This window comes from Eulemur rufifrons, chromosome 2 (assembly GCF_041146395.1).
Source record: "Eulemur rufifrons isolate Redbay chromosome 2, OSU_ERuf_1, whole genome shotgun sequence".
Taxonomy (NCBI): domain Eukaryota; kingdom Metazoa; phylum Chordata; class Mammalia; order Primates; family Lemuridae; genus Eulemur; species Eulemur rufifrons.
Genome location: NC_090984.1, coordinates 11,607,208 through 11,629,165, shown reverse-complemented (window position 1 = coordinate 11,629,165; position 21,958 = coordinate 11,607,208). Strand labels below are relative to the sequence as shown.

Genomic DNA, 21,958 nt, shown 5'->3' with positions numbered 1-21,958 from the left:
TGAAGAGTTAATTCCTAACTGCTACCTTGTCTATCCGTCACTGCCTGACACCACCCATGTAGCACACCTGGAGAAACCTGCCCACACCATGTGACACTTGGATTTGGGAAACCACTTGGGCTACTTAGTGATGAACCCTCGGCCTAAACATCACTTCACAATGAAGGGAAGGCTTTCCAAAGTGTGGGTACTTTCTGAAATGCAGGCACTACAGACAAGACTGCTCTCAAATGGAATAAACCATGTTATTCAGGAAAATTTGGTAACTTTCATAACACATTGAGGAAGTAAGTAAGGGCCAAGTTCTAATTCTTTTGATTACACTGGCCTTGGGAGGCTCCACTGGCCCACAGGATTTGCCTCTTTGGAAACTGATATTGGCACAGAAGGTTTGACAGTTCGATTCTTGACCATACAGAAATCAGGGAGCCACGTTCTTGGCTGGAGTCATACTGGCGACCTTCTGGGACCTTTCAGAGGAACTGAGGATGTGGGGCCACAGAAGTGGGAACTTCTCTCACAAGCAGCTGCATGTCATGACTATGCCAAGCCAGGCTCTGTGAAGAGCTTCAAAGCCATCGTCTTTTCACCCTCATAAAGAGCCTGCTACCTCGTTTCCAGACTCACTGTCTCACAGCACACAACTGCAGTTACATTTCCTCTGGCAGCCAACCTGCCAGACCACATCCCTGCTTTAGAGATGGGGAAACTGAGGCTCAGAGGTGAAGAGCAGGTTGCTCAAAGACAAAGAGTGGAAGGAGAACGCAGGTCTGCCAAAGTGCAGCACTCCCCCTCCCCGAACAACTCTATCAAGGCTGCTACGTGGCGGTGGCCTCCCTGCCCCCTCTTGCCTCACCTGGTACTGTTTGAGGACACCGTTGACCATAAGCGCCGACTGCTTGTCCACTCTCTCGGTGACGGCATGGGCCACAGCGTAGTAGGACTGCAGGCCACGCGCGAGGGCCTGGGACACACCGTACTCGTCATCAACATCTTGTTTGGCATTCCTGGGAGTGAGATGGAAATGCCAGGTGAGGACACATGTTCCTATTTGTGACAATGTACTCCTGACACAAGCTCTGTGGAGTAACTTTTTCTGCCCAGAGACCTGTGGCCAGAGCTGCAAGACACCCAGAAGTGCAGCTGGACAGTCTGAGGCCAGGCCAGGCACCGTCACGGAAGAGGAATGCTGTCACTTCTCACAGCATATAAAGAGACTGCTTCTAGCCAGAGGCTGATCATATAACCCACCCTTTTACTGAGAGCTCATGAGCCTAAAGGGAAAATAAGTACACACCAAGCACCTTCACACAAACCAGAATCACTTACACTTTGGTGATTTGTGATCTAATCTGAACTCTTTCCTTTAAAGAGGGAATTTAATGTGCAATCTAACTGCTTTCATTTTATTTTATGTGGTGCTTGCTGTTGGTTTTCTTAAAAGAGACTGGGTTTCTCTGTGTCTGTGCTCCAGGCTGGAGTACAGTGGTGTCATCAGAGCTCATGGGCAACCTTGAACTCCTGGGCTCAAGCGATCCTCCTGCCTCAGCCTCTTTCAGTAGCTGGGACTTTAAGTGCATATCATGTTGGGTAATTTTTCAAAAAAATTTTGAGTTGGGGTCTTGCTATGCTGTCCAGGCTGGTCTCTACTTCCTGGCCTCAAGGGATCCTCCTTCCTCTGCCTCCCAAAGTGCTGGGACTGAAGGTGTGCAGCTGCTTTTTGTATGTCCTTATATGTCATTCACAGTGGGCTCTGTGTTTTCTTAGCTTAGTGGAGTTTTTTCCTAGTATGTTTCTTCTGTCAATTTCAACGTACCCTATTTTATCCTATCCTATGCTTTCATATCTACACAGCATATAATACCCTCAATCCTTTCTTTTAAACAGTATCCATTAATTCCTCACCAGAAGCAATGATGTAGTTCATGTGTTAACTGTAATGTGTTTACAAGATGAAGATGAGAAATAACCTAAATGTCTGCCAACAAGGGACAGACTCTGTAAATGAGAAAATAAAATGCAACGCAAGGCAACGCTGCCAGCTGTGGACCAGATGCTCCCTGTGCATGGACACGGGATTGGGTCGCCTCTGAGAGAGGAGGTTCGGTGAAAATAACTAGGTGCACAACATTATGCCCCAGATATACATGTGCAAACGACAAGAAAAAATGTACAAGTTTTACTTGTTGGCGCAGAGAGTGTCTCTGAAAGATGACACACGATGCTGGAAAGTTTCCTCCAGGGGGGAAACAGGACAGGGAGGGAGCTTGTCGTACACTCAGGTCGTGCACTCAAGTGTACCTCGTAAGCATGTGAGGAACCGTGTGAATGCATTGCCTATACTAAACGCCTATAAAAAATAAATAAAATTTGAAGCAAACAAATCTGGTCAGTTTGTGGTCTCACAGTGGCTGCTGGCTGGACAGTGGTGAATGCCATCTAGGGGCAGGCTGGGCTTCCAGCCACACTCCCCCAGTCCCTCCTCACAGGAGGCTGACAGAGGAGCAGGGCGTGTCGGGACCCCTTACTCAATGATGTGCCTCGCGTCCACCTCAGAGACATCATCACTGTCTGGATCTGGAATCTTCTTCTTCTCCTCCACTGGCAGGGTGGGAGGCTGCGCTGGCTGAGGCTGCTCCTCCTCCTCCTCCTACCGAGAGACAAGCTCGTGTTACCTGAGTTCTTACCACAGAGATGGGGCACCGGGCTCCCAAGGGGAGAACATAATTTCAGAAGCAAGTGATATTCTTACAACCCTCACTCCCCTCTTCCTATCTCGAAATGTGTGATGCCTTGTATTTACACGTTTTTTTTTTTTTTGAGACAGAGTCTCACTCTGTTGCCCAGGCTAGCGTGAGTGCCGTGGCGTCAGCCTAGCTCACAGCAACCTCAAACTCCTGGGCTTAAGCAATCCTCCTGCCTCAACCTCCCGAGTAGCTGGGACTACAGGTATGCGCCACCATGCCCGGCTAATTTTTTCTATATATATATTTAGCTGTCCATATAATTTCTTTCTATTTTTAGTAGAGATGGGGTCTCGCTCTTGCTCAGGCTGGTCTCGAACTCCTGAGCTCAAACGATCCGCCTACCTCGGCCTCCCAGAGTGCTAGGATTACAGGCGTGAGCCACCACGCCCGGCCTACACATTTTTTTAAATTAAAAAAAAATTTTTTTAAGAGACAGGGTCTTGCTATATTGCCCAGGCTAGGCCTGAACTCCTGAGCTCAAGCAATCCTCCCACTTCAGCATCCCAAGTAGCTGGGGCTACAGGCGCGTGCTACTGCACCCAGCTACATTTTCTTCTTAATTGCTGAGTATGTTATCTTTAGTTTGTCTAGCACAGATTCCAGACACTTCTTTTTAAGTTTATCTCAGGGTATTTTGTACTTTTGTTGCTATTAGAAATAGGCCCCACATCCCTCCTATCCTTACACATCTATTCCTCGTGTAACCTACCAAAGCCATTTTTCAATTGACTCTCTTGGATTTCCTAGGTATAAAACATTTTACAGCCAACTTTTGATATTCATTGCTGCTAATTTACTTCCAGCTTTAATGACATGGCTAGAACATCTAAAATATGTCTAATACTTGTGGTAACGGGCATTTTTGTTTACTGAGAGTTTTCTATAAAGTTGTGAATTAAGTGTTGTTTTGTGAAACAGCTTTCAGCATTTACTGAGATGATGATAATGGGATTCTGCAGGACATATTAATAAAATACGCATGAGTACATTTCCCAATATTAAGCCATTTTTGTACTTCTGTATAAATCATGCAACATGCCACAGTGGATTATTTTCCACATCTATAACAGAACTGGTACAAAGCTTTAAAAAATTATCTGTAATAAATCTGTTAGGTAATTCCAATCAAAATCCAGTGAAATTTCCCTTGGATCACGAAAAATGATTTTACAGATCACTTGGAATAAACAGGTGATAATATCACCAACATTTTAGGCAAAAAAAAAAAAAAAAAAAAATCACAGCTGGTACAGATTTACCCTGGAATTAAAATAGTGTGGGACTTCTGGCTAAATTCAAGTGGTCGGCAAATTCTCTCCCCAAAAAGCTACTTTAAAACTCAACAAAATTTGCAAAAGTGACCATTTCACAGATCTGAGAGTTGACCAAAGGTATACTACAGTCTGAGAAGTGTTACATGTTGAAAAACTGCTGAACTTCAGGTAAGAAGAGTGGGAGTCCATAGCATTTTTCCTTGGGGGCACTTCCGCCTCTCCTGCCTCCTAGCTTGCTCAACAAGAAGGTCCTGCCAGAGCGGGCAGGCCATAAGGCCTGGCAGGGACGTGGGAGGAGGTTACTTAGTCACCTGTAGCAGTGAGCAGCGCCCACGCATGGCGACGCTGCTGTTGGAGGTTAGGATCTCAGCCGTGGGAGGGGAAGGCACATTAGCTGAGGCTGAGGGTGCACATGTGCACGGGAGATGCCAGAAGAAAACTGACTCATCAAGTAAAGGTGAGCAAGAAGATTAGTGGCTAAATTCTCATCTGAAATGAGATCGGCAAGTAGTTCAAAGCGCTGAAAGAAAAAAACACTGTCAACTAAAAATTCTATGTCCAATTAAACCATCCTTCCAAAATGAAGGCTAAAGAAATATACTCCCGGATGTAAAGACTGAGACAATTTGCTGCTAGCAGACATACCTCATGAAAAAACACTAAGTCTTTCAAGCTGAAAAAGGACACACGATAGCAGAAAATCTCTCGAGTCCCCAGGAAAAAATAAAGAACACTGGAAATGGGAACTACGTAGATCAGTAGTAGAGACTCTACAAATATATTTTAGGTCATTAAATATGAAATGTCCAATTTTGAATCAAAAGTATAGTTTATTATATCTCAAACAAGAAGCAGTACAATTAATCAAAGTGTGCGCCTAAACTATCGACACAGTTTTGCCATCTTAATGGTAGCTCATTTATGCCAACAGCGAAGAAGCCTGGAGAGCAGGTAGTGATGAAGTCATGAAAGACATCTTCCACAGCTTGTTGAGAATTGAATATTATTCCTTGCAAGAAGTGGTCCAAAGCCTGGAAGAAGTGGTGGTCAGTTGGTACAAAGTCTGGTGAATACAGTGGATGACAAAGAGTTTCCAAGTGCAGCCTCTGTAGTTTGAGCAGCATTGTTTGTGCGACTTGTGGTCAAGCGCTGTCTTCCAAGAGGACTGGCCTGTCTCTATTAATCAATCTCAGCTGCTTAATCCCAAGCATCCTCTTCATTTTGTCCAACTGGTTGCAAGAGACATCCACTGTCATCAATTGACCAGGTTTCATGAGGCTATAGTGGATAATACCAGCGCTGGACCACCAAACACACACCATTAGCTTTTTTTGATGAATATTTGGTTTTGGACTGTGTTTCAGCACTTCATCTTTATCCAGCCATTGTGCCAAATGCTTGCGATTGTGAAAAAGAATCCGTTTTTCATCACACGTAACAATATGCTACAGAAAGGGTTCGCCTTTATATCGTGACAGCAAAGAAAGGCAAGTTGTGAGGCGATATCTGACACTTGTTTAATTCATGTGGTACCCATCTATCCAGCTTCTTTACCTTGCCCATTTCTTTCAAATGGTCCAATATTGTTGTAATAGGTCGAAATGGATTCACTTCCACTACTGCTTTCAGCTCATCATTATCCACCTTGGTCTCAGGTTGCCCACGTGGCTCATTTTCAAGATTACAATCACCAGAACGGAACTTCTCAAATCTTTGACGTCCTGTGCGTCCATTAGCCACATCCTTCCCAAATGCTTTGTTGATATTTTGAACTGTCTGCACTGTATTGGTTACATGATGGAACTCATATTAGAAAATAACATGAATTTTTGACTTACTCATGGTTTCACAAAAATTGCTTTAAAGAAAAATTTGAAAGATAATCACAAGCCAAAACGTGTGTTTGGAAGACTGAGGATGTATCTTCACAATTAAAATAAAACAAGTGTCAAAGTTAAACATCAGAGATATCAACTGCCAAATTTAGTATTTAAGGAAATTGGACATTTTGTACTTAATAACCTAAATCTTTACCCTTAATTTTTCTCTACTAACATCTTTAAAAGTCCTAAGAATATATAAGGCATTATGAGACTGTACTGTAGGGCTTATAACATACATTGAGGTAATACAGGTGACAATAATAACAGTATAGACAAAGCGGGAGGGAATGGAGCTACATTCAAGGAAAATTTCTATACTTTACCAGAGTTTGGTTAGCATTAATCTATGTACACTGTGATAAATTAAAACACATACTGTAATCCCAACAGCAGCTACAAAGAAATTTAAAAAGTATAGTAAAAATTAAAAAATCTACAGAAGAAATACAACAGCACACTACAATTTTTTTTAACACAAAGGCGGCAGTAAAGGAGAGACACAGGAACAAAAGCAGGAGACATACAGAAAAAAATGGCAAATGTAGACCCAATCATATCAGAAATTACATTAAATGTGAATGGTCTTCAGAAAGTCAGTCAAAGACCAGTCACTGTCATACTAGATAAAAAAGCAAAATCCAGCTATGCTGTTTTTAGATTCAAAGAAATAGATATGTTTAAAGCAAAGATAGGAAGAAGATACACCAGGCCAACAATAACCATAAGAGAGCTGGAGTGACTACAGTAATGTGAGACACAACAGACTTTAAAACAAGAAATATCACAAGAGACAAAGACTTCATAAACACCTGCCTCCCGCCTCTGCCTCCTGGAGTGCTAGGATTATAGGCGTGAGCCACCGCACCCAGCCGGCTCTCACCACTTTTATTCAACATTGTACGGGAAGATCTAGTTAGAGCAATAAGGTCAGAAGAAGAAATGAAAGACATACAGATAGAAAAGAAAGAAGTAAAACTCTTTATTTACAGATGACATCATCCTGCGTGTGAAAATCCTTACGAATTTACCAAAAACACCTAGCAGACCTATCAGTAGTAATAAATGAATTTAGCTAGTTTGCAGGACACAAGATCAATATGCAAACATCAACTGTATTTCTATGTAATAGCAACGAACAATCCAAAAACTAAGACCATTCTATTCACAATAGCATAGAAAAATCATAAATTTAACAAAAGTACAAAAACTGTACAACGAAAAATAAAAAGCATTGCCAAAAGAAATTAAAGATGATCCAAACAAATGGAAAGATAGTCCCTATCCATGGGTTAGAAGACTCAATGTAGTTAAGATAGCAAGTCTTCTCAATTTGATCTATAGATTCAATGCAATCCCAATCAAAATCCCAGCTCGCCTTTTTGTAGTAATTGATGAGCTGATCCTAAAATGTTTATGAAAATGCAAAGGATCTAGAATAGCCAAAATAAGTTTGCAAAAGAACATAGAGAACTAACACTACCTGCTGTCAACACTTACTACAAAAAAGACAGCGTGCTGCTAGCAAACGGGAGACATACAGATCAACAGAACAAAACTGAGTCGGAAATAAACCCTTTCATTTATAGTCAATTCATCTTCCACAAAGATATCAACACTAATATAATCAATAGGGGAAAACTGTCTTTTATCAAATGGTGCTGGGTAAATCGGATGTTCATACACAAAACATAAACTTAAACCCTTACCTCAGACTACACTCAAAAATCAACTCAAATATGACCCTCAATGTAAGAGTTTACACTATAAAACTTCTAGAAGAAAACATAGGAGAAAGGCTTTGTGATCCTGGGTTAGGCAAATAACTCTTAAATAAAACATTGAAATCACAATCCATAAAAGCAAAAAAAATGATAATTTTTTTAAATCATTTTTACATTTCAGAAGAAACCATCAAGAAAATGAAAAGGTTATCACACTGGAAGAGAATGTTTCCAAATTATACATTGGATCAAAGATGTGTATCTAAAATATATAAAGGACGTTAACAACTCAATGACAACTCAATTAAAAAATAGGCAACACAGGTGAATAGATTTTCCCCAAAGATACACACACGCTATGTATGTGTACATGAAAAGCTGTTCAACAGCATGAGTTACTAGGAAAATGCAAGTTAAAATCCCAATGAGATACCACTACACACCCACTAGAACAGCTGCATCAAAAGGACAGACAATACCCAGTGTTGGTGAGAATATGGGGAAACTAGAACCTGTGAAATGGTACAGCTACTTTGGAAAACCGTTTGGCAGTGACTTAAAAAGAGAAACATAAACTTACCGTATGACCTAGCAATGCCACACCTAACAGAAGTGCAAACACATGTCCACACACAGACGTGTTTGCAAATGTTCACAGCAACATTATTCATAATAGATAATAGCAAAAAATGGAAACACAAGTGTCCATCAATTGGTGAATGGATAAACAAAATGCGTCCTACCCACGCAATGTAACAATACTCAGCTAAAAAAAAGGAACATACAACAGGGAAGAACCTCAAAAACGTGCTAAACAAAAAGAAACCTCATGCAAAAGGCCACATGTTATGACTCCATTGCTAGGAAATGTCCACAGATGGCAAAGCTACAGATGGGAAGCAGATCAGGAGTTCCCTGGGGCTGGGGTGGGTGTAGGCACCAACCGTAAATCGGCAGGAGGGAGTATTGGGGGGTGACAAAGCTGGTGTGTGATGATCACAGAACTCTATATAAAAAATACTGAATTATGTACTTCCAATGCGTGCATATGATGGTATGTGACTTATACCTCAAAACAAAGCTGTTAAAAAATAACAAAATGTTATCAGCCAACATATCATTAGACTGTTAGAAATAAACTGAATGAGGGAGGGGCACTCAAAGACTCCAGTGGACAGAAAAATTATCTTTTGCAAATACCCCAAGTCTATGGGAAGGGGATGGATGAAATAGGATGCCAATCATGTAGTGCTGCCGGGAGGAGAAAAAAAGTTAGAGCTTCCCCTCACGCACTACGCCAAGTAGGTTCCAGATAACCCAAAGAGGAAAATGGCAAATCTCAAGTTGGAAGGGGTAAAAGCAAGACAAAGCAAAAGAAAGAAGTCAGTGAACAGGGAGCTGGTTTGAGGCTAGGGATAAATACATTGAAAGTGAATAAATTCTCATAGTCAACAAACACAACTGTTCAGAAGTGGACAAACGAAGCAGACCATTCATGGAGGAGGGATGCTGAGCTTTGGAAGTGCAGCTAACGTGACCAAGGAAATGATTTTAAACTTTATTTGATTTGATTGATTTAATTTAAAGTGGAAATAGTCAAGTGCGGCTAGAAGCAGCCCCACTGGACAACGCAGCTCTAAAGCTTCGAATCCAGTGAGGCCTGGGACCTGGGCTGCCCCCTGCTCTGCGTGACATTCAGCCAGAGCAGGAAAAGGTCACAGCGCCCAGCATGATGGATGCACAGGGGGGGAAGTCACCGCTACTGAGCACTGAGAGCCTTGAAAAAGCAGGAAACGGACTCTTACCTCTTCCTCCTCTTCTGAGCCACTTTCTTCACTATCAGATCTCGGAGCTACCTCGTACCTAGAAGAAATGTTAGGGTCTTAAGTCTGCTCAGAACAGCAGGACTCACTGTCCCTAGCAAGCCAGCCTGTATCCAAATGCAAGCCACATCACCCCCAGCTGCTACTCCAGATCCCAGCTGCACCTGCAACGCGAGGCCCAACTCACCCCGGGTTCATCTCCAGCCAGGCCTCCAGCTGCCCTGCTTTGGGGGCGTCTGTACCCGTGAGGATCTTGCCACTCTCCACGTGGATCACTTTCACAGGGAGGTCACTCATCTGGCTGGTTTCGTCCAGAGGCTGCAAAAAGTTACCCGCATGACTTGAGCTTCTGGGGTCTCCACAACCCAAGCACCCAGGGTAGAACAGGGCTAACCACGGCCAACTTGGGAAGTGCCCGCCCAACTACACGCCCAGAAAACGGCACACAAGCATGGCCAGTGGTAGTGAAAATGGGTTAACTGTATATTCAGTAATTCACGAAAAAGATAAAATCCATCAGTCCTGGCTACATGACAGTTGTTTCTTTGAGGTAACTGACATATCCGTTTTAATTTTCAAATAGGCTGTACAGAGCAACGTGTGGGCTCTCTCCCTACCCCTGCGCCCAGCCTGGCAGTTTGTCCCTTCCCAGGCATCCACTGGCGTTAGGTCCCTCGTACATCCTTCCAGATCAATTCCATGCAGAAGTAACAAGGACTTCGTCACTTCTGTTCCTTCCCTCTTTTCTACCCAGACAGCTCTACCGGTCACATTCTTCTGGCGGTTGATTTTTTCCCCTCGTCTACTGTATTTGCAGACCTCATTGAGAGTCCTCATTCTTTCTTGTTAAATAGTTAACTGGAATATTTAAAAAATAAAATAACTTCCTCTTAGCAACAAATATGGAATTCCTCCTACTGAGATATAAAATTTGGTTGAACATTCCCTCTCTCCCCTCAATTGGTGCTTTCACATTTCCTAGAGAAAACCTCTGGGAAGAAGATGAAGTTCTTGGTTTAAACCTTGGTTTCCATCTCCCAGGAACTTAGGATACCTACTTCCAAAAATGCTGTGCTGTCCACACAGTGCTGCAATCTTAGACTCCACAGGCTAAAATCTCACTCTCAGAGTAGCGCGCTGTGGAGTGTGGCAGCAACCCCTTGCCCCAAGAATGGGCTCTGCAGGATGCCTCAACCGGAGACTTTCCACCCTGCATCGTCCCTGAGATCCACCAGGGCAGAGGTATTGTGATCGAACTGTTCTGGGGTAAGGCTTGGGCACCCCTACTCTTTTTTTCCTTTTTGGGAGACAGGGTCTCACTACGTTGTCCAGGCTGGAGTGCAATGGCTATTCACAGGCACGATCATAGCTCACAGCAGCCTCCAACTCCCAGGCTCAAGCAATCCTTCCACTATATGAATTTTTTCTTCAGTCTTCCAAATGGCATTAGGCAGAAGGCTTTGTACTATAGTAAAATGCCAGCACACATTCTAAAAAGAATTCAATATCCCATTTTAAATAAAATCACTTGAAATAAGTATTTGAGTTAATTACCAGAGTCATTTACTTCTGGGAATCCAGCCTATAGGAAAAAGCGTGCATCTGCTATACACTGAATTTTGTACCTACAAAATTTGTATGTTGACACCCTAACCCACAATGTCAGTATTTGGAGATAGGGCCTTTGGGCAGTAATTAAGGATAGATGAGGTCACGTGGGCGGGGCTCTCGTAATGGAATTAGTGTCCTGATGAGAGGAGACACCAAGCTGGGTGTGGTGGCACCGGCTCATGCCTGTAGTGGGAATCCCAGCTACTCGGGAGGCTGAGGCAAGAGGATCATCTGAGCCCAGGAGCTCGGGGCCAACCTAGGCAATATGAGACCCTGTCTCAAACAACAACAACAACAACAAAAGACAAGACACTAGTCTCTCTCTCTCTCTCTACCATGTGATCATGGCAGCCATTAATAAGCCAGGAAGACAGTCCTCACCAGGAACCAGCCCAGCTGGCACCTTGATCTTGGACTCTCAGCCCCCAAACTGTAAGAAATTTTTAAGCCACCCAGTTGATAGTATTTTGGAATGGCAGCCCAATACACGATGTACAAGGATGCTCACCACAACAACACGCACAGCAGGACACAAGGAAACAACTGAGCTACCCAACAATAGGGGAAGAGCTAAACAGGCATGACACATAGGAGCTGCTCTCTGCGGTATCTCTGGAAGCAACCTAAATAGCTACCAATTTGACTGAGAACTAAATTTGAATACACAACATGAAAAAATGAATTGGCTTAACATGGAAAGTTGCCCAACCACCCACTAAATGAAAAACATCTAGCTATATATTGACTGAACCAAACAGTTCCATAAAGATTTCCAGAAGGGTAGAGAGAAGACACCCAGGATCAATGTGCATGCCTGGGAGACAGCATGGTTCACGTACCCATCTAAACTTTTTCTACAAGAATTCAGTAATACAGAAATTCAAATAAGCAAGCAATGGCCATCTGTACTGTGGTGACTTTAGAAAGAACAAGGTAAGTGGATCAAAGCTAACTTGGAAAGACGTCTGAGATACGACACTAGGCAGGAAAAGCAAAACATCCAGTGACACACACATAGTCCTAGAGCAAACACCGCAACAGTTCTTGCGGCTTCTCTCTTGGAAGGACTCAAGAGGGTTGAGAAGAAGTGGTATAGAAAATGCTTTTTATTTTTATCTTTGTTTTATTGAGACAGAGCCTCGCTCTGTCGCCCCTGCTACAGTGCAGTGGCATCATGATAGCTCACTGCAGCCTCAAACTCCTGGACTCAAGCGATCCTCCTGCCTCAGCCTCCCGAGTAGCTGGGACTACAGGTACGAGCCACAACACCTGGCTAATTTTTCTATTTTTAGCAGAAATGGGGTCTGTTCTTCCTCAGGCTGGTCTTGAACTTCTGAGCTCAAACGATCCTCCCGCCTCGGCCTCCCAGAGTGCTAGGAACATAGGTATGAGCCACCACGCCCAACTGAAAATGCTTTTTATTTCCCCATCTTTTTATACATTTTTCTACCACATGAGTGTATCAAATCGCAGTGACAGGAGGAAGGGACAGGCACACAGGACAGTAAGCCTTCTCCAAGGGGGCTGGTTAGTACAGACACCAAACTGTGGCTAGGAGGGTATTCACAGGGGTATACGGTAACAATTTGGAATGTACCTTCTGTGCATTCTAGAACGTACAAATAAGTAAACAAATTGTGGCTAATCCTGATTTTAGAATTATGTAACAGGTAGGGATAGAAATAACCCTCTAGTGTTGGATTAGAATGGGAGGCATCAGTGTGACCTCAAGATTTTGAATACATATAAACAGCAATGCAAATGTGTATGTGTGCGTACATCTATTTCCTACATCTGGCTGCTGCAAGCACCTAGAAGTAGTGACAGCCCAGTAGCAATGAACACACCCAGTATCAGATCTTGGTTTCTAAATATCCTCTCTAATAAAAAGAACCAGGACTCCTTGGTGAAATGGCTCATTCTAGGGCTTGGCAGGAAAAACAGAGGAGCCTGGTAAGGAAGGAAGTGCTCCAAGGATGGCAGGCACACATCAAAAGGACACAGGAGCCAATGTGAAGGGGCTTCCACTGGCCAAAACTAAATAACCAGAACAAATATTAGTAACAGTAAAGGATTATGATGCATTCAAGCACATTAAGAAGCCGTGAGTCTACACCAGGCCAAACAGGAAAGAAAAGAAAACTTTTCCTAATATAGGAAGCCAACTAAATCAATACAGAAGGAACATTGGACTAAAAATCACCATTTTCTAACCATCACAGCCAAAACTGATACAGGCAAACAGAACCAATGGATGCTAAACCACTGGAATTTTGAGGAGTTACAATACAGCCACATAGTCTCGAGTCTCTCCCCACAAAGTATTTAATGATTACAAAAGGAAAAACAGGCCGAGCACAGTGGCTCATGCCTGTAATCCCAGCACTCTGGGAGGCCGAGGGGCTAGGATCACTCGAGGTCAGGAGTTTGAGACATGCCTGAGCAAGAGTGAGACCCTGTCTCTACTAAAAAATAGAAAGAAATTAACCGGATAACTAAAAATATATAGAAAAGATTAACCGGGCATGGTGGCGCACGCCTGTAGTCCCAGCTACTCGGGAGGCTGAGGCAGCAGGATTGCTTGAGCCCAAGAGTTTGAGGTAGCTGTGAGCTAGGCTGACGCCACGGCATTCTAGCCCAGGGAACAGAGTGAGACTCTGTCTCAAAAAAAAAAAAACAAAAAACAAAAAACGGAAAAACAGTAACTTTACAGTGGAGTGCCCTTGGCAGTCACCAAGGGATCAAGGTCAATGTCACTGGTGACTTCACAAACCTACGCCACACACTCCCAATGTGACACATGGAGGACACAGGGTCACACTGGGGTCTTCCTGCCTAAAACACGTAGCCTGAATCTAATCATAGGGAAACATCAGACAAACCCACACTGAGGGCCACTGGACAAAAGATCTGGCCCATGCTCTTCAGAGAATGTTCAAGGTCTTAAAGGGCAAAGAAAAATGAGAAGCTGTTGAAGATCAAAGCAGACCAAAGGGACCTCCACTAGGTGTGACCTGGGGGTTTCTGTTGCTGTGATGGACACAGAGGGACAACTGGCACAACCTTAATAGAAAGGCCTGGAGACTGGACAACAGTATCGCATCTATGTTCACTTCCTGCACCAATCATCGTGGTACAGCACAGAAGACAACGACCTTGTCCTTGGGTAGTGCACGCTGAAATCCATGCAGGTAAGGGCTGTCTTGTCTGCATCTTGCTAAGGGTTCAGGAAAAACATACACATGAAAATGGGGAATCTGGGGTGAAGCTACACAGGAAGCCTCTAGACTGTTCTTGCATCTCCCCTGTACGTCTGGAATTATGATAAAGTAAAAACTTAAACATAATGCAGCACATGCACAGAGAAAGGTCTGGAAGCAGACACACTCGATGTGTGGGATGGAGGGGGTAGGATGGGGGTCAGGGGACACGCTGGGATTCTCACCCTCATCATGCAGAGCGCTTGGAATTTGAAAAGAAGCTTAAAGTATGGTATAGACCCGAGCCACAGGGCTGGGCCTGCATTTCCACAAGAACCCCCTGCTTCCTCACCTCACCATCCGGCCCGATTGCAGGCGTCTGTCCCTCTGCGTTTTCTGCCTTCTGGAAGGAAAGAGAGGCACGGTCAGGCCCTGCCCTGGCAGGCCGAGGCCACCCATGCAAAGACAGGTGCTCCCACCGAGCCCGGCCAGGCCCCAGCCCACCTTCTTTTTCTTTTTCTTCTTCTTCTCCTTGGCGACCTGGGCAGCCTTGTGTTGCCGCACCAGCTCCGTGAGGTTAGCCACGTATTCGTCCGTCTGCTGCAAGAGGTAGGCCAGGCGCTTATCCTTCTTCTGGTCGATGAGCTTGCGGTAGCCCTCCTCGTCTTCAGCCTACGAGAGCGTGGGGGTTATGGCACTTGTTCACGAGACATGCACGTCTGTCAGCACCCCGACGCAGGCAAGCCCAGGAGCACGGTCCCACAGCGGGTTGTTGTTAACCCACGACCAGAGGCACATTTAGGGAGCGCTTAGCTCACACCCGCACTGTGCTATCACCCTTTCGAACAGCAATGACTCCTCCCTTGGTAACTATCACTGAATACTAGACTCCAAGAGCACCCGCTAGGCAGACATAGTCCTGCCAGGAGCCACTTCCAGAGGCCATGAGTGTGTCCCATCCTCTCTCTCCACCAAACACACCCCAAATCCAAACACTTCTCTAGACCTGGTCTGAGCCACATCACTCTGACAAACTCCTGTAGGAATCCCCTCCCACCTCTCCACGAATAAATGAGATCACGTCACCCTGCAGCTGAAACCCTCCTGGGATGGCCCCTCACGCTCAGAATTAAAGCCAATCTTGCGATGGCCCGCAAGGTCTCATATGATCTGCCCTTGGGCCAGCTTTCTGGCCTCACCTCCTGCCTTGCACCACAGTGTCCCAGGCACCCGAGGCCACTTGCTGTACCTTGCACTTGGCTGTCTGCCAGGTTCTTCTCTCCCTGGGGCTACCCCATCTCTGTATTCATTGGTCATGCCCTCCCTTTGGGCCTCTGTTCCAAGGCCTTTTCAGAGCACCCCGTCCTCCCCCCACAGCCTAGGTGTTCTTCTCTTCACTGTACTTGTCACCATCCCAAACTAGCTTGTTTGTTTCACTTGAGTACCTGTCCCGCAAGTGCAAGCACCAGCCCCATAAGGGCAGGGATTGTGTCCAGTTCCCGGCTATGTCCCCTGTACACACAGCAGTGCCTGGCACAGAGCAGGCTGTCACTATCTGTCCAATCAGCAACTCATTCATGAATAAAGGATCAGAAACATTTATTCTGGTGTGGGAGGTGAGCAGTCTGCATTGTACCATCTGTGGCTCTCCCAGGAGCCCAGGGAGGGGACACCATTTCCACTTCCCAGAGAAGACAGAGTGGCCAGCTAGCTGTATGGGGTCACAGGGTCACTCTGATGGTCAGATGGACCAAAGGTCTGAGCCTAGGACTCTGACTCCCAAATCCCAGCCTGTTCCTTCCCCAACCTCACCTCCAACTCCGAGTCGCACAAGGCCTTAGCATAACCCTGGGTGACCAACACCTGGTGCCACATCCGGTGCGCACAGGAAAGGGCCGAAATCAAGCAGTGAGAACCTTACCATGAGCCTCCGCATTCTCTCCTTCTCAATCCTTTCATTTTCTTTCTTCTGTTCCCGCTCCGTGTTGGCGTGGTACGTGGCCACCGCCTTGGTGAGCTTCTGGATTTTGCCTGTGACCGATCTGTGGTATTCTTTGAAATCCTTGGCATGCTGAAGAATGCTATTGAGGTATTCCTGCAGCGACACACGCAAAAGAGAGGGCTGGCTATGCGGCACAAGTCACTGTAACATCCCCCACCCCCAAGGCAAGATTTAAAGGCAGCCTGTTCAAAAACAAGAGAATATAATCAAAGTACTAAAAGGATGCTGCTCCGGCTTTCTCTGCATGTTGAGAAAACTCAGTGCTGGCAACCTGGGGGTGAGGAAGGCCCTTGTGCACCCAGGTGAGTGTGCAGGGCAGCTGACCTTGCCAGGCGCAGCCTCGCACTAGACATGAAACATTTCAAAAACACTCCTTCCAACCGAGTTAGTTCATTGCTAGGAATTTATTTTAAGGAAATATTCAAGATGGGACCCAAAAAATCCAAGCTAACAAAGCCCGTCCCAGCGTCATTTTTAATTTTGAAAAGTAGAAAATACACTATATGTCTCCAAACAGGGTAATAGTGACATAAATTTCTGGATACTGGACATATGAGATGGAATCCAATGTAGACATTAAAAATCATGTCTCTGGCCGGGCATGGTCTCACGCCTGTAATCCTAGCACTCTGAGAGGCGGAGGGGGGAGGATTCCTTGAGCACAGGAGTTCAAGACCAGTCTGAGCAACAGCAAGACCCTGTCTCAGGCCGGGCGCGGTGGCTCACGCCTATAATCCTAGCACTCTGGGAGGCCAAGGCGGGCGGATCGCTTGAGTTCAGGAGTTCAAGACCAGCCTGAGCAAGAGCGAGACCCCGTCTCTACTAAAAAAATAGAAAGAAATTAGTTGGACAGCTAAAAATATATATAGAAAGAATTAGCCGGGCATGGTGGCGCATGCCTGTAGTCCCAGCTACTTGGGAGGCTGAGGCAGGAGGATCGCTTGAGCCCAGGAGTTTGAGGTTGCTGTGAGCTAGGCTGATGCCACGGCACTCTAGCCTGGGCAACAGAGTAAGACTCTGTCTCAAAAAAAAAAAAAAAAAAAAAAAAAAAAAAGACCCTGTCTCTACTGAAAATAGAAAAATAAGCCACGTGTGGTGGCACATGCCTCTAGTCCCAGCTACTCAGGAGGCTGAGGCAGAAGGATCGCTTGAGTCCAGGAGTTTGAGATATGATCACACCACTGCACTCCACCCTGGGTGACAAAGTGAGGCTGTCTCAAAAAGGCAAGTGAAGGTATTGAAAAAAGGAAAAATGTATCAAAATAAATTTTTTAAAAATCATATTTCAACAATATTTACAAACAGATCAATGTGTTTTAAAAAAAAAGGCTATTTATTTAACTTTTCATTAATATATATACACAAGAAAAAAGTCTGCAATGATACATACCAAAATGTTAACACTGAGTGTTGACTTTTTCCTACATTATTTTAAAAAGATGTAAATTGTAGAAAAGGCTTGGAAAATATAAATGACCAAAAAAGAAACAGAATTATCCCCAAATCCTATTTGACTTTAGATTTAGAGATTTTGGTCTCCTTGATTTATCCTGTAAAAGTCTGAGTTCCCTCTGTCCCTTCTCTGCATGGAACCCTCCATGGCTCCCACCTGCCTCAGAGCAAAAGCCCAATCCTCCCCACAGCCCACAGGGCCCTGCAGGACCGGTCCTGTCACTGCCCTGCTGTCACCTCCAGCTCTCCCCGCCACTCTGGCTGCAGCGAGATCCTTGCTTTCCATGGAAGACACAGGCACACTCCAGTGCCCTCTGCCTGGAAAGCTGTTTGCCCACTTTGCCCACATACCCACATGGCCAGTCTCTTGGGCCTCTGCTCAGATGTCACCACCCCAGAGAAAACTCCCCACCCCCCCCCCCCCCCCCGCCACGTGCCTACAACAGCTCCATATTCTCTATCCCAGCTTGAGTTTCTTTACACCTAGCACCTTCCCAACGTGTCACATGTGGGGTTTCCTCCACTGTTTGGTTTTGGACACCGGCATATACTCAGTGTCTAGAATACTGCTAGAATCAACAAAAAAGAGAGACAAGCGGCCTGTTTAGAAACAACACAGACACAGCGCCATGGTGGCGAGGGAGCCGGGACTTGGCGGGCGGCGAGAGGGGCAGGCGGCGGGGACGCACCTGGTGCTTCTGCCGGCGCTTGCGCTCCTGCTCGATCTTCTGCTGCTTCTCGAGCTTCTCGGTGATGCGGGCCTCGCGCAGCGACTGCCGCTTGCTGCGCTTGTAGGCCTTGGCGTTGAGGGCCGTCTCCAGGGCTGTGTCCCTGCGCATGCACACCACCACCTCCTGGCGCAGCTGGAGGGAAGAAGACAGGCTGGTGCTGTGCAGCTTTGTGGCGTCCGCAGTGACATATCGCACGCTGCACAGAGCACTGCTGCTTCCTGCTTCCTAAGGAGCCTTTGTGTAAGTGCCTTAAGCATCGAGTCCACGTGTCTGGGAGGTGCTCATGGGCCAGGTGAGCACACGGCAGAAGGTGACAGCTCCTGGACACCCAGAAGCTGGGTCCTCTCACACCCCAGGCCTCCAGCCTGCCTCACTTCAACCTCACAATTTCTTACAGGTCATTCAAAAGCATCGCACCTTCAGAAATGAACCCATGTGACTCCTGCTTCTGCCACCTTAGGGAAGGAAGGCCACACTATTCAACATGTGAATAGCCCACCACGTCCCCACCCCTGTGCAGGACAAGAGAGGAAGGACAGGGCAGTGAGTGAAGGCCTGGGATGGGCGCTTTTTCACCATCTGCATTTAGTAACAGCCCGGCAAGGCAGTTCTTGGAATCTAAGCCCCAGCACTGCGAGAAGGCCCTTCTCCCAAAGCAATGGCCGTGCGCCTGAGCCCACCTGCCTCTGGAAGTTCAGCAGCCTGAGGGCCTTGAGCTCAATGGTCGCTTTGGTTCGCAAATCCCCGGCCAGGGACCCGGGAAGGTTTTCAAGTTCCTGAATTCGGTGCGCGATGCGAGCCTGCAGCCTGGGGAGCAAAGACACGTAGAAGGGCCGGGGGTGAGAGGGGTCGTCTGTGTGCAGAGCCCACCTGGTCCTGTGCTCTAAAGCTGGGAATGCAGAAGAATGAAGCCATCCCTCGAGGGACGGTGACGCTGTTCACCAGACAGGTGATGCCTCAAAGGACACCGGCAGCAACGCAGAGCCAAGGGAGGCAGCTCAGAGGATCACGCTCCTTAGGACCGGGCCTCAGGGACACAGCACACAAGATTCCTGATGGGCCGTGGCTGGCTCATGACACTTCAGTAGCGTGAGCACTTCATCCGTCCCAGCGCTGGCATGGGTGGGACACGCGGTATGGGAATCTGCTTAGCCCGTGTACCTCAGAGCAATCCCCCAGGCTCGGTCTGAAGGTTGCATGGGACAACCCCCTACTCAGTCTTTCCACATGTACTTCCTGGCCACCTACTGTGTGCCAGGGACCATTTCAGGTGTGGGGCCTCAGCACTGAACAAGACTAACAAGGCCATCTGCTCTCAGCCTCACTAGGAAGACAGCCCAGAAAGAAGGTAAAAAATTAAATACCAGGCAGGGCACAGTGGCTCACGCCTATAATCCCAGCACTCTGGGAGGCCGAGGTGGGAGGATCGCTTGAGGCCAGGAGTTCAGACCAGCCTGAGCAAGAGTGAGACCATGTCTGTACAAAAAATATAAAAATTAGCCAGGCATTATGGCACGAGCCTATGGTCCCAGCTACTCAGGAGGCTGAGGCAGGAGAATAGTTTGAGCCCAGGAGTTTCAGGTTGCAGTGAGCTATGATGATCCTACTGCACTCTGGCAGAAGAAACAGAGTGAGACTGTCTCAAAAAAAAATTAAATATCTACTGCAATTCCAAGGAGTGGTAAGTGCTTTGAGGAAGGGGCTGGAGGTGACAGGGAAAGGTAACCTCGGCAATGAGGCCAGAATGACCAGAAGAAGCCACGCACAGCTTGTGCAAAGGTCCTGGGGCAGGAGTGAGCCTAACTAGTTAAATAAACAGAAACAAGGAGAGTGAGGTAGGTGAGCACCAAGTGTTGGGCAGGGCTAGACGAAAAGGAACATTTACTGGGCAGATAACGGGAAACCAAAGGCATGTTTTAAGCCAGGAACAGATGTAAGTTAGTTGTAAAGAGATTTCACACTGCTGTGTGGGAAACAGACCACCAATGTTTGACAAGGATCCACCACAAAGCTTGCCGGGTTGTTTTTTTGAGTGCTGATAAAACCAAAGTTGGAGAACACCCTATGTTTCTTCATAAAAATAGGCACTTTTGTTCTTGCATGTGTCCCTACAATCTCTGTGGAAGGCAGTTTTGCAGAATCTATGAAATTTCCCAGTGCACATCCCTTGGACCCCAACAATGCCTCTTTCAGGGTCTGATTCTAACACACATACACAGGTATAACCTGAGAGCTCTGCAGGTGTATTTACTATGGAATCATCTCAATGGAGAGATCAGAAACGACCCAACGTCATGGAGCCAGAGGCCCAGCTGACCAGAAAGCCACCAGACAGAATACTGTGCCATCTGGGAAATGAACAGGAAGGGGCTTTGTGGCCAGAGAGGCGGCCATCTCTAAGACCCGTGGCTATAGTGGAACAGTGTGCACGGCGTGTACGGCTGGGGAAACAGAGCTCCCGTGCCGGTCTGCACGCGCACACACAGAATTTCCCCGAGAGGCGCACAGCAAACCCAGGAGGGGAGGCGGGGCAGGGGCGGGAAGGCGGCCCGCTCACCTGTACTCCCGCTCCTGCAGGATCTCCACGGGGTCAAGGCCCCTCGGCTTCTGGATGGGGGTGATGCGGCTCTGCTTCTGGTGCAGCGGCACCATGGGGGCGGGCTGGGCTGGCTGCCCCGGGGACTGTGTCTGGGGCGGCATCACGGGTGAGGCGGCGGGCGGGACGGCGGGGGGCGCAGGTGAAGGGCGGCCCGTTGGCTGAGGGGGGATCAGCTTCTGAGGGGTGCTGGTGGGGGCAGCAGCATTCGCCATGGGCCCTGGTGGGAGGCAAGCAGTGGGGCCTGTGTTGAGCTCTTGGGCCTGTTCCAGGGTGGAAATGAAAACCCCGCAGGGTCCCTCCAGCCCTGGGGACAGCAAAACCTCTCCCCTCTCCCACCTCTCAGGCAGCTGCCACACTGCCTCTCACTCAGGGGTCTCCTGCCTCAGGGCTGGAACCTCCTGGAGACCTCAGCCTCAGCCCCATCCCACACGCCCTCCACTGAGCCAAGTCGCCCGCCTGAAAGGGACGCTCAGCCACATGGCGGCCCTGGGCTTTGTCCCGTGCTGGGGCTCACAGGGCAGCATTTTCCTATCTTCCCTCTCCTACAGCTCCAACTGAATCCAAGTGAAGCGATTCACTGTTCAATGCCCAGCGCTACATCTCAGGCTCCAAGGCCACAAACGAGCCCCTTCCATGCACTGCCTCGCCTCACATACAGAGAGCCTGAGGTTCTTCCTGAGTAACTACGTGCACAGAGAGCCAGGGACTGGGCGAAAGCCACGCACCATCAGAGGAGATGGAACTAAAACCAAGCCTTTGCAAACTAACCCGGGACAGAGGAGACCCAGAGAAGACCACAGGAAAAGTACTGGCTTTGGGTCGGGCTGACTGTCTCTTTCTCTCTGACTCGGCCCTTCTCGAGGCCTGCACAGCCCAAGCTCATGATGGGGAGTCAGGAGCATGACCAAGAGAGAA

The 21,958-nt window shown here is 47.0% G+C and overlaps 1 protein-coding gene across 7 annotated transcripts in view; it reads right to left on the bottom strand.

Annotated features, from left to right (window-relative positions):
• Nucleotides 1-21,958, bottom strand: part of SMARCA4 (SWI/SNF related BAF chromatin remodeling complex subunit ATPase 4) — an 81,967-nt gene that overhangs the window by 41,685 nt on the left and 18,324 nt on the right. For all 7 annotated transcript variants that reach the window (XM_069478513.1, XM_069478488.1, XM_069478472.1 and 4 more), the window contains exons 6-15: nucleotides 21,002-21,260; nucleotides 19,125-19,251; nucleotides 18,403-18,576; nucleotides 16,181-16,354; nucleotides 14,764-14,931; nucleotides 14,612-14,662; nucleotides 9,636-9,766; nucleotides 9,431-9,488; nucleotides 2,529-2,650; nucleotides 857-1,007 (exon numbers count right to left, since the gene is read on the bottom strand). In XM_069478513.1, the coding sequence (XP_069334614.1) occupies nucleotides 857-1,007; nucleotides 2,529-2,650; nucleotides 9,431-9,488; nucleotides 9,636-9,766; nucleotides 14,612-14,662; nucleotides 14,764-14,931; nucleotides 16,181-16,354; nucleotides 18,403-18,576; nucleotides 19,125-19,251; nucleotides 21,002-21,260 (1,415 nt within the window). The remainder of the gene's footprint in view (nucleotides 1-856; nucleotides 1,008-2,528; nucleotides 2,651-9,430; nucleotides 9,489-9,635; nucleotides 9,767-14,611; nucleotides 14,663-14,763; nucleotides 14,932-16,180; nucleotides 16,355-18,402; nucleotides 18,577-19,124; nucleotides 19,252-21,001; nucleotides 21,261-21,958) is intronic.